Source organism: Toxorhynchites rutilus, chromosome 3 (genome assembly GCF_029784135.1).
Source record: "Toxorhynchites rutilus septentrionalis strain SRP chromosome 3, ASM2978413v1, whole genome shotgun sequence".
Taxonomy (NCBI): Eukaryota; Metazoa; Arthropoda; class Insecta; order Diptera; family Culicidae; genus Toxorhynchites; species Toxorhynchites rutilus.
Genome location: NC_073746.1, coordinates 223,222,265 through 223,235,844, shown reverse-complemented (window position 1 = coordinate 223,235,844; position 13,580 = coordinate 223,222,265). Strand labels below are relative to the sequence as shown.

The window sequence follows — 13,580 nt, the reverse complement described above, 5'->3', positions numbered from 1 at the left end:
GATTTGACGCCGTTAGACTATTTCCTCTGGGGCTATGTCTAATCTATGGTCTATGCAAATAAGCCAGCGACGATTGATGAACTTCGTACGAATATCGAAAGTGAAATTGCAGCAGTATCGGTCGATTTATGCTTGAAAACCGTCGAAAATTGCGTTCAGCGTCTGGACTTCTGCAAGCATGCCCGTGGTGGCCATAGAAGGGAACAACGATTGTTGGCAAACAGTGATGTGTAAAATAAGTCGCAATCTCCAGGGACGTGTAAGGAGAACGAAAGAAAGGCATCACAAAAAACTACAACATCTCGCTCTGACGCAGGCGCCACAGAAGGTAATACGATCTCCACAAAACATCGACAATTTTGTTATCAACCTTTCGTCCGCACAGTTCGCTAGAACTGAGCTGGATCTATTGAACAAGGAATTGAATTTTGCCATCTCCCCCTCGCGCCCCCCCATCGCCGACACAGTAAACAATATTGAAAGCGCAATACAGTACAGCACTTTCACGTCGAAATCAGCTATACGGTACGACGTTGAGCAATGTTTATTAAAAACAGTACCCAAGACGGAAAGTGGGAAACAGACGAGCTTTGATACCTGGTGTGCAATACGACAGCTAAAAGCTCGCGATGTAGTTTATTCACGGGTAGATAAAGGGAATGCAGTTGTGATCATGGATAAACATGATTATGATTTACGGGTTCTTGACATGATTCGCTCCGGTCCGTATGAAGAGCATTGCTTCAAAAATGGGAAACCTAAAGATCCGCTTAATGCAATGACTGAAGAAGCTAATTCTGTTCGCCAAAAAGTCACACACTTGATGGGTGGGGATAAACTTGAACGAAAATTGAATGTACCCAATCCAAAAGTGGCATCGTTGTACTGCCTCCCAAAAATACATAAAAATCCAGTGGCGATGCGGCCGATTTCGTCTAACATCTGCACTCCAACTGAAAAAATGGCTGCTTGATTGGTTGAAGAATTGAAAAAATATCCCATAACTCACGGTAAAAATGTCAACAATTCGTTTGAGTTGGTAGACCATTTGAAAGGCTTCGAGGTTAGGCGAGGGGAAATTCTGGTGTCGTTCGATGTTACAGCTCTTTTTCCGAACGTGCCAGTAACAGAGGCGGTAAATAGTTTGCGCAGACATCTGGAACGGAAACGCGTACCACCCAATCAGATCGACGCATATCTTTTGGTAACGAAAACCTGTATGAATCAGAACTTCTTTTCGTTCAGGGGAAAGTTCTACAAGCAAACGTTCGGTCTCAGTATGGGTAGCAAGCTATCGCCACTCTTAGCGGAGGTTTTCATGAAAGATTTTGAAACAGAGTTGGCGAAAGAAAAATTCTTCCCTCGAATGTGGAGACGCTATGTAGATGACATCTTCGCAGTTGTGAAAGAACGTTACTTGAAGCAGACGTTGGAGTTGTTGAATTCCCGACATAGGACGATTAAGTTTACCGTCGAAAAAGAAAAAGACGGTACACTTCCTTTTCTGGACCTGTACATTACCCGAAAGGAAGATAATCGGCTAAAGTTTGGGATATACCGTAAACCAACGTCTACGAATAGATATATAACATCCGACTCTAATCACTTCGGCGCACAAAAACAAGCAGCCTTCCACTCCATGGTGTATCGTCTCCTCAACATACCAATGGAGAGAGATGATTACATAGCGGAGAAAAATAGAATCTACCATGCTGCAGAGCTGAATGGGTACAAGAGATGTTTTGTGGAGAAAATCCTTCGGAAACACGAGAAGAAGAAATGGAGAAAAAACAACACCACATTAGAGCCTGAGAAGGAACAACACAAAAGGATCAGCCTACCGTACTATCCCAAAATAACCAACACAGTCCAGTCTACACTCCGGAAACACGGATTTCATGTGGTGTACAAAAGTGAGAGCACCCTGAAAGACCTTTTGTGTAACCTGAAAGATAGAATTCCACCGGATGAAAAATCAGGGATCTATCAGATTCCCTGCAAAGACTGTACTAGTGTATACATCGGTCAAACTCGTCGGAAATTCAAAATCCGCCTACGTGAACATAAGAATGCGGTGGATAATGAACGAGCCAGCGAATCAAGTGTGGCAGCACATGCTTTAACTCAAGCCCACTGCGTAGACTGGGAGAAGGCAAAAATTATTAGAAATGTACGAAAAGCCTCACAGTTGAATGCATGGGAATCAATGTACATCTCAACCAGCGATTCCCCACTTATGAATGAAGAAGATGCACCAATATCATCTCAACTCTTCCATCTGACGAAGCTGATAACTCAGCAAACTATATCTTCGACAAGTACTGATAACCGTATGAATATGTGTTAGTGCTCCATCGTAACCAGTCGGACACCGTCCAGTAGATGGGCAACCTCGAGCCCGAAACCGGTCGACGAAAAAGGTAATTTTAACCATTTTAATGTTTGTAAGGATTATAAGTGTTGTGTCCTAGTTCCGTGTCGCGTCTCGCGAGTGAATAGGGGGGAAATATTTGTGCTAGGTAATTCCGAGCAGGAATCCATTCGTTTTCAAGCGTTAATAATTCCGCTCCGGATCATCCCAATTGGAATGATAAGAGTTATATGTTTGCTACTTATTAACTCAATAGCTTGAAAATAGCTCTGAAAACAGGCTATTGAAATCACACAAATCCGTATATAAGTAGGCGCTCGCTCGGAAATTCATTTAAGCCTCTTAAAACAAAGAATCGGATCAAATTGGAAATTCATTTAGTTGTTATTGCAATGGGAGATAAGGATGGTCACGCTCACACGCGTATGCATTATGCTCTTCTCTCAATTCCATTATTTTTCTGCAGTCGGAATGAACGGAGCCGCATTGTTCAATGAAAGCAGCAGTTCTGTTATCGAATGCTTTCCGAAGAGGAATCGATTCCTCCTTTGAGCGGTAATTATTGTTTTCCGGCTAAACAAAGTGGCATGATAATCACTTTATTCGAAAGATGAAATCTCCAGGAGTTGTATTCTTGTTATTTATTAATTGCAAAACCAACGTTAGTCCTACGTCCACCTTGCGGCTATATCACTGATATAACCCATTTCCATTTTTTTTAATTAAATGCTTTATTGCATTTTAATAAGTCCATACAATGTGTGTTCGAGGTGTAAATCAATTGTGGCCCTTAATATTCAATCTACCCCTAGATCCCCGGAACCTTCGCCATCATGGTCCGGACCACCTTGAGGTCCAATTTTTTGGCACATCTGATGAAATGGATCTGAGTTGTAGAGCTGTGGTGGATTCACAACCATTTTCGTACTCCGACTGGGACAGTATGAGCCAATATCAAATGACAGCGCCAGGGGTGAGTTTGGGGGATTATGTTATGAGCGATCAACCAATCCAGAGTGGCCTTTGCATAATGGCACGAAGCTAGGTCCGGACAGAGCACAATATCTTCATCCTTATAGTACTTTGTTTTACAAAATCAAACATTTTCACCAAACTGTTCTTCATGTATGTACAAGCATCCGAAAGACACACTCTTGAAGGAAACTCTGTTTCGCTAGCTATATCGTAAACAAACGAGAACACACTTAGCACGAATAACCTCCCCAAAATTGGAAACAAAACCACACACAGCTGTTTGTCTCACTTCAGCGTGGGGAGTGGCGGAAAACGTGACTTGAATTTAATCCCGCTACTTATAACCAGTGTTACCATACCTACTGATTTATCTGAAAAGGTATAGTAGAGATTCTGCACGGTACAGATCACATATTTTTGTACAAAAGTACAGAAAGGTACTAATTTCCTGAGATGAGATGAGAGATTTTATTTCGATGAATGGAGCCTCAAGGCTGCTTCAATGTTAAATTCCAGAAACATTCCCAATCCAACAAGCGTTAAAAAAGTATGTTTTTATGAGGGGAATGAATACAGTGTTTAAATGTGAAATTGTTCCGTTAAGAAATCTCTGTTGAAAAAAATGGTTGCCTGAGCAGAAATGACGTTCGTTCGTTCGCATTATAATATTCTTACTATACATCAATCTTCCGCAACCGTTGAGTGATTTTTTTTTCTGATTATAATAATAACAATACTGAACTTCTAAATCGACACTGCAACGGCTCGATGATCACAATCTTATGCAGTCAAAATTTAGCCAAAGTGCGTATAACAATCATAAAAAATGAGTAATTTGAGGCTTGAGTACTATTTTGTCCACAGATATTACTATGCAACAAAAAATTTGAATGGCTCAGATTGGGATGGCAGCAGAAGAAGCTGTCATAACAATGGATGCCGAAGGCAGATGATTTTTGAAGATATTTGTAGCATTTTTGTTCGTGGAGCTGATCAAGCAAATAACAAATAGATTCGATTTTAATGATCCGACGCTCAAGGCAGCAGCAATGTTACCTCTCACAAAATTTTTCCATTTATACAAGCATCAACGTTGTATAGGAAGCGTTTCCAGGGTTCTACGATGGGGGTTAACAAGTTCTGGAGAACGATTCCCGTACCTTAAAAGTGAAATTGCTCCGTATTAAATGTTCGTTTCATAAAACAAACATTGGCTATATTGATGGACAAAAATTGGATGCCTAAAAAAATTGAAATACATCGAGCCATTTTTTTTTCTGAATATAATCAGAATAAGAATAAGCTTCGAAATCGGTTCAGCAATGACACGATGAATACAATTTTTTGATCAAAAGAATGCATCATGAATAATAAGCATCGTCAAACGCACGAGGCTTGCAAATGTAAATTTTGTGCGATTTGCATGTACTGCAAATATAGTATTTGCAGTAAGTACAAAAAAAACCTGTTTTTGTGCGGTGTTTTTCGCGCGATTTTTTTTGTGCGGTATATGAAAATAAGCATATTTAAAGAAGTTATCGTCCATTTAGTCTTTTTTCGATGGTTTATATGCATTTCAGTGCGAATAAAGCATATTCGCGTCTAAATTAACACTTCTCAAATCATTCCCATCCTTGCTTCAAAGATGCGCATGACATGACTACCGCAAATTTATTGAAGACACTGGTGAAGTTTTGACCGATTTGTATGCGATTTTTGCAGTCCCTATCCCACGAGCAAAAACAGGTTTGCCTGTAAATGTAAACATGGGGTTAAAGGGTGTACCGTTTGAAATCCGTACACAAAAAAAATTATTCTCAAAATTCGAGTTTTTATCCGATTATCACAAATTTTTAGGGAGTAAAAACCAAACAATTAAAGTTAGTTTTGATGGCATTCATTTAATTTATATCGCCTTTATATCCGAATGCGCGAACCTTGGCCTTCACCCCAGCCATAAGGTTCTGTACGACCTCAGAATCGACAGTTTTTTGCATATTAACCCAATGCTTTCTTCATTTCTTCTACATTCTTCACCAATTTAGTTTTAGAAGGTGCTCAGTTAATGGCTCAGTATTTTTGTATTGGGTGCAGTTTTCAGAGTTTTTTTTTTTTTTTTTGAGGAGGGGGGTTCAGATCTTTCGGCATGGAATCTGGTTGAAGTGCACCTCCAAATATGTCTCATCATCCATTACGCAGCAGTATTTTGTTTATCGTCACGGTTTGGAGATTTCTAAACCTTGAATCAACCTTGAATGTACGAAGGCCAGCTCAAATATTCGTATTCTGCACGAAAATCTTGTTTACATGCAACTTTTAGTCACATCTAGAACTGAGGCGCTCGGTTTCCGTTTAAAGGCTCCAACCACGCGTTTGTGCTCGTTCTCGTTGACCTTACGGCTTTTTTTCCGGATCATCGCTTCCGATCAGCAGTCAGACGTTCTCCGATCCGTTTTATGATACCACAAAGGACAATGATCACCGACCTTTTCACATTGCTACAGAAAACTGGACTTTACGACTGGCTTTTCTTCAGGTCATGCTACATTTGAAACACCATTTTTAACATTGATCAAAGGTAATTTAGCTTCTGTTTTTGTTTTTTTACACTCATGAATCACACCTATTGTAATAAAACATCATACAAGAGTTACTATACAATTCAATGCTGAAGGCCCCGTAAAAAACAGCTTAGCTAGTTTTATGGGTTGGAGATAAGTTTAGATCAGCTCGCATATAAAGTGTATTTTCCTACACTTCAATTACTTAACCACCTAGGACCCTGTGAAATATACGAACCAATGAACCATTATTCCAGGTTTCATTGAAGATGAGTTACTCCAATGTCGATGTGGTTCGATTTTTTCGTAAAACTTTCATCATAGGACCAATTACTAATTTCTGATAAATTCTGGAACAAAATTAGCGTATTTACATTTTTTTCGCGGGTTTCGTTCAAAATGTCGTCTCGAAACACCCCTGAAAACAAGAAATGTCACAACAAACTTCCCAACACGATGGCTCTCGTACTGTCAAGCAGCTTCAAATCTCCCAAGGTTGGAGAGAGCGTTTGCGCATTTTTACTTTTCCCACGGTTCCTGCTCCGACCACTGCGAGTCGCTATCCGAACCAAACCCACCATCTGGTACCGTTCGAGAGCCATGCCAGTAAGGCAATCGCCAGTCTGTAGTGGAAAGCGATACGTTAACGATCGGGAACGCGAGGCGGACACAGGAAGGACATTTCGCGACCAAACCCACAGCGACGGTTCGGTGGGCGGAGTGGCCTATGGCGGCGCACGGTAATCTTTGCGTTATATGAGTGTGTGTAAGTGTTTAATCTCGCTGCCCTAGAATCCCGTCCTGTGCCCTAGGGAGCAAAATACAAAAAAAAGGAACGTTAAAGCTGAAGGAATAGGATATGGCTCTGGTTAAGTGTTGTTTGCTTTGGTGAATTATGTTAAATTATTGTGGTTACCAGTGACGGTTTTGTATTGATGTGCGGTCGAAGGGTAATCACAAAATTGCAATGGATATGGCAAGGATTACTACACTCTGGATGCAATCGCAAGGATATGGATAACAATCGATAGATTTTCCGAGTAAAAGGGCAGTGATTTCGTGCTGCTAGGCGAATGTGGATTCGTAGTTTGCGAATATTGATTTATGGATGTCACAGTAGCACACGAAGACCAAAGATACATAACAAAGGATATACAAATAGCAAACGAGAGCACTGTGGTTTGTCCGATAAGTAGGAGAAGCATAAGAAGCAAAAAAAAGTTTGTGTTTTTGTGAGCATGTCAGAAGTGAAATTGTTAGTGGAATGAGAGCCTATGCTCTGTTGTAATGGAGCCAGAGATGGGTGGTATAAGTGAATGATAGATTAATTGCTAAATGAGAAGCAATCAAGTGAAAATCAATCGATTGGTGATAGGCAATGGTGCTGTCGCCTTATCTTGCGTCGGAAGAAATATTCGTTCAAAACAAAGAAAATATTATCGTGCGTCTCCTCTGGAGGAATATGAAAGCATCAATACCGGTATTGTAAGCAAAAGTATATAGATAATGTCAGAAGTGTAGTGGATGTGGTAACAACCCAAATGTGCAGAAAAAAAGGAAAATAAAGAGAAAAAAACGTATATTTATTCCAAGTGTAAAAATGTTGTCAATAATCGAGTAGCGTGATCAGCATGAAAATGTTGGTATCACTAGTAATGATCATTCCCTTTTTCTCCCCGACCTTATCGGTCGGTGGCAATAGTGATGAGAATGATTCCATAAAGAAAACGACGTCACGCGTTGTGCATACAAAGTACGGTTCAGTGTCTGGTACTATCGAGCATTTAGATGGGCGACATCTGGATCCGGTGGAAGCGTTTCGAGGAATTCCATACGCTTCTCCACCTGTTGGCACCTTACGCTTCATGCCTCCCGTAACGGGAGCTCTCTGGTCTGGTGTCAAAAAAGCGGACAGGTACAGAAATGATATAACGATAAGAGCCACACTCAATCCCCTCAAGTTAAGCTTAACTGCTCGTGATGCTCTAAATGTCTCTTTTCCAACAGATTCAGCCCGGTCTGTCCACAGCGTCTTCCAGATATTGCCAATGAAACAGCGGCTCTGGAGAGGATGCCTCGTGGTAGATTAGACTATTTGAAGCGACTATTACCATACCTTAGAAATCAATCGGAAGATTGTCTGTACCTAAATATCTACGTCCCGACACAAGGTAATGACGGGGCGATGAGAAATAAAAACTCTTATATCGTCCCATTGAGCTGCCATTGAATGAAGCTTTTCGTGCTTTCCTCAGTTGCCATATAAAATCTCTATTTCTGAACGAACCTTATTTCAGATTACATTCTTGAAACATCGAAATGCAATAAAGCCGAAACCTTTGTCTCATTCTGTAATCATACCGCTGGTCGTGGAAAATTTGGTTCGCCTCGCACATTGTGCCGAAAAAAAAACAATTTCTTCCTCCCCAAAGGACTATTACCTCGCTACCTGCTCTATTGAATTTTGTGTTATGTTTGCAGAAAAATCAATATGTACGTTCTGGATTGTATTTATGAGCCAGAAATATCCGACAAAAGAAACTCGGTCGACTCGGTTGGGTCGAGGATTCTTCCGATCCTCGAAGTTAGCATTCGCTATGTGGCGTATTTTATACATTTTACTAATGCAGTTGCGTACCTTTTACCGCTAGCGCACCGTTACTATACATATATGGCGGCCTACGTGGAAGAATGTATTGCGGCTTACTTGAGAAAAAAAAGCATCCCAATAAATTATTCCGAGGTTAGCATATTCCTAAGGAAATCCACTCATCCATATCCCGCATGTTGTGCTCAATAATTCTCTCCCCACATGCCGCAGCAGAACACCTTTGGCTCGCAACGAAATATACATTCGTTTTGCGAGCTTCGCCCAACTTCGTTAGCGTTTTATTGAGAATTGAATATTTCACGGAAAAGTAGTCCCAATAAAACATCGATATGTGCTACCCCACCACTTTATGATCAACCAAGTGTGGCATGCCTAGAAATGCTATGATTGATTTTTCGTTCGTTGAAAATCATTCGGACTGGGAATTTCACAAGAATAGCTGACTTTTTTAAAACAAAACTCAGAAAACGATAATTATTTTTTGGTGCAGAATATTTTTTTTTGTTAGCGGAGCGCAGCTCATTATGTATTTCAATCACTGTAATGATAGAGCCATAGAATACCACAACAGAGGTTTAAGTAAAACGAAGGAGTTTTTGAAAAATATTTGTTCACAGCATAAAAGACATTGACTATCAAAACAACATAATATGCATCATATCATCATCATATATCATAACATCATTTTTCCACCATTACATATCTAAATAATCGACGTCTACCAAAACGCACGGTTGTTTTAAGAGGCCGCAGAATTTTCCGGTTGAAAATGATAAAAAATAATGGACAGTAGATTCCCGATTATCCCCGGAATAGTCCGGCAAACTATCCGCGAATAACGAAAATCGCGGATAACGCAATAAAGGTGCAAACACGAAGAAGAGATGTTTTAGCATGAACACTATGTTTTATCAATGACAAAAACAAAAAAGAAAAGAGCATGCGCCTACCACTCACTGCCAAATTCCGAGAAGGTCTATAAATTTACTATGAAATTCTCTGTCGCACCGCGGATCATCCGCTCGCAGATAATCGGGGTTCTACTATGCAACACGTATATCCATTTTGCTTCTGATTCAATATTTCGTTTGACCAGAAAATGATAAAAACAGGTTAGGCGTCGTGTACAAATTATAAATTCATGCGCCCGTATATGCTTATGAGAACATATAAAACAGCTTATAAAATAAAATAAGTAAAAAAAACTTTTTAAGTTAAACGGTTTAATTGTGATTAAACATAATAATGTACTAAAAGCTAGAAAATAATTAGCCAAGTAGCAGTTAGCAGTTATCACACCTCTCCTTCATTAGTCTAGGGCATTGGTAAGACTAAAATAAAATCGTGGGACATATGATGAAGTCGCTAATTGTGGATAATGGAAATCCAACGTGTCCCACGCTTTTATTTTAGTCTTACCAATGCCCTAGACTAATGAAGGAGAGGTGTGATAACTGCTAACTACTACTTGCCTAATTATTTTCTAGCTTTTAGTACATTATTATGTTTAATCACAATTAAACCGTTTAACTTAAAATGTTTTTTTACTTATTTTATTTTGTAGTTTTTAGTACATTATCTGTTCCATTACAATATTTCTCTACCATAAAACCATTGTACTGTATTCTATCAGTCAAACAATTTCATTTGATACCGATATTGAGTGGGTTGCAGAAAATACATAGTGTGTTCTCCAAATCAAGTTCGTTCGATTGATACACAAATTTCAATCAACCTTTGTTTTTTTGAGATGATATGGAACCAGCTAATTTGTCGCGGCGGCCAAATTGGATTTTTCAAGATAAGCAGTTTTAAAATGGCAGCAGAGATAAAGGTATTTTATAAATTCGGTCAGTTCCTATTGCTCAAATTTCTATTAATGTGGGACAACCATACAGACATACAAACATCCATACGAACAGTTCAAGCTAAATAAAACCGTTGAATAAAATAATTTGCTATTTTGTGATTGCGGCCATCCTGGATTTGGATTTTTCATGATCTACTGCGATCTACTATTCAAGCCCTTTCATTTGATACCCATATTAATCGGGTTTTGAAAAAATATGCAGCCCGCCATTTGATAGTGGCAGCCATCATAGATTTGCATTTTTCATAAATAACGGTGTTCTACTAGTCAAGCCCATTCATTTGATCCCCCTTTCATTTGATCACCCATGTTAATGGAGTTTTGACATAATATGTAGTCCACCATTTGAAAGGATTTTGATGTATTTGCATTTTTCATAAATAACCGTGTTCTACTAGTCAAGCCCTTTCATTTGATACCCATAATAATAGGGTTTTGAGAAAATATGTAGTCCGCCATTTTGTAGTGGCAGCCATCTTAGATTTGCATTTTTCATGAATAACGGTGTTCTACTAGTCAAGCCCTTTCATTTGATACCCATATTAACGGGATTTTGACATAATATGTAGTCCGCCATTTTGTAGTGACAGCCATCTTGGATTTGCATTTTTCATAAATAACCGTGTTCTACTAGTCAAGCCCTTTCATTTGATACTCATATTAGTGAGGTTTTGAGAAAATATGTAGTCCGCCATTTTGTAGTGGCCGCCATCTTGGATTTACATTAATCATAAATAACCGTATTCTACTAGTCAAGCCCTTTCATTTGATACCCATATTAATGAAGTTTTGAGAAAATATGTAATCCGCCATTTTGTAGTGGCAGCCATCTTGGATTTGCATTTTTTTAAATGACCGTATTCTACTAATCAAGCTCTTTCATTTGATACCTATATTGGTGGGGTTTTGGAAAGCCCATATTGATGAGGTTTTGAGAAAATATGTGATCCGCCATTTTATAGCGGCCGCCATCTTGGATTTTCAAGATCATGAAATACGCAGTTTTATAATGACTACAGAGATAAAAATGTGTTCCAAATTTCAGATCAATCGGTCAACGAGAAGGGGATTAAATTTCTATTAAGAATTTTTCAATGATCTATAGATAGAGACGAGTACAACAAAATAAAGACGGCTCAAGTCGGACGAATTTCGATTTTTTCCATAGAAATGGCATATCTATATATGTAAATAAAAATCGAAAATCGTCGAGAAAAAAGGATACAGGTTTAAGTTTATGATCTCTTTTCTACTCTTAGAAAACACTTTCCATATACTTCTGAGATCCAGTTTCATTTTAGAATGTGGTGTTACATTATCACGCATTTATGCAACAGCACCAAACGGCTATGCGGATAGTTTTGTAGTGCAAAACAGCCTTGTATTCCAGCAGGCTTTGGTTCGGACCCTAGTTTCAATCGTTTAGACCTTTTTTGGTACAATTCCAAGCTGACGTCTGAAAGAAGGAAAGGTCTGCTCCCATACATACAAATATTTTAAAACACTTGAAAAATCTGCTTTTATTTGTTCATCTCACCATTCAGTTCACGGCGAATTTTTTTTCTGCCGAAGATGATTTATCACTTTGGGTGTAGCTTCGATTCTGAGACCGACTGGGGTATGTTTGCCAAGATGATTAAGCACGTGTTGTTATTGGCTTAACAGCAAATCAATAAGCAGGATCCAATATTAATGTGATCATGATTTTGTCATGGCTGCTAAACATAAATTTATTCCGTCTGTTATCGCAGGATATAAAATAAAGCTAGGTCACTTGGTCATGCTGAAATAGTTGAATACAATGTCTAATGTACGTTGCAGTTCCTTCAGGGCTGTTCTTCTAAAGTATTTCCTCATGGGCTCGATTTTAGAAGGGTGTGCGAGCTGCCTGAATTTGAGGTTATTCGGTATCAAAGAAAAATCAAGACAATTATTATAATCAATATGGATGGTGGACCAGACGAGAACCCTCGTTTGAAAAAAATCATAGATATTTTCGATTTATCGTTTTAATCAATTAATTGAATCTTGATGGAATATTTGTTGCTACAAATGTTCCAGGAAGCAGTGCTTTCAACCGAATTGAACGTCGGATGGCTCCTCTTTTCCTGGAGTTAGCAATACTTTCATGATCAGATAGGGGTCTCACTTGAATGAAAAACTCAAACCGAGGGACTCGGAGCTGGAAACGAAACATTTTGATTATGGACAATCGTTAGCTGATGGGTGGAATAACCGAGCAATCGATGATAGTCCGTCAGAATACGTTTAGTCCGCAAACTCCCAAATCGATGAAGCGGAATAAGTGCGATGTTAAACCAAGTGATACTCTCGTCACATAAGGACATCCTAATACCTTTTGCAAGTAGAGAAATGTAATGACAGCAACTGCTATCAATAGATGTGAGCATTAATTCCCCGTCTCTGTTTGTTAGAAATTCTTTTAACTTGTCGAAAGTTCTTCCGAAGTCACTACTTGCATGTAAGAATCTTCCGTTCCGAACATTTGATTCCGACCAGGGCAGATGTCCGATTTTTTACGTTGATACTTTCATTACTTAAAAAAAAGCTAAAGTATTCCAAACGACTTTGACTTTAATTATGTTTGCGTTACGTAACTTAAGGAGGAGGGGGGTTTGTCTTGCGCTACTCATTGTTACATAGGTGGAGGGGGTCCAAAAACCGATTTTTTTTTATCCCTTTTGTTTATTTTAGGCTCATTAGCATTTTAGCTGTAACAGAGCCGAATTTTAATCGTGTACATGTCACATATTTATCATATCTATAATTAGCACATTACACAGTTGCCATTTTTCGGCGTTAGAGTATTCCCTGCTATACCATTGCAAATGGTACATATTTACACAGTAGCCATTTAGGCGTAAGAGATTTCCTTCTGTTCTTCCCATTATCCAGTAAGACGGGACAGCGAAGACAGTTGATTGATCATTGTTGAGTTATTGATGAACAGCAGCCCGATGTGTCTTGCAGAGCAGAGCAGTTGTAAGGATGAATCGATCTTATTTCGACCGTGGATCGATCTCCATCGCTGATGATTGTTGCGTGGACGTAGCTATTCTGTAACAACACAAAGATGGTCAATGGGGGCCCTGAGTTTTGAACTCACGATCGATCGCTTACTAAGCGAACGCGCAACCAATGTGGCTACGGAGACCCCCCAAAATTTTTAGC

At 39.2% G+C, this 13,580-nt stretch overlaps 1 protein-coding gene across 1 annotated transcript in view; it reads left to right on the top strand.

Annotated features, from left to right (window-relative positions):
- Positions 1 to 6,541: 6,541 nt before the first annotated feature.
- The window catches only part of LOC129777990 (neuroligin-4, Y-linked), a 152,478-nt gene continuing 145,439 nt past the window's right edge, over positions 6,542 to 13,580 (top strand). Inside the window, exons 1-2 of the mRNA XM_055784608.1 lie at positions 6,542 to 7,822; positions 7,915 to 8,078. Of these exons, the coding sequence (XP_055640583.1) occupies positions 7,539 to 7,822; positions 7,915 to 8,078 (448 nt within the window). The 5' untranslated portion in view covers positions 6,542 to 7,538. The remainder of the gene's footprint in view (positions 7,823 to 7,914; positions 8,079 to 13,580) is intronic.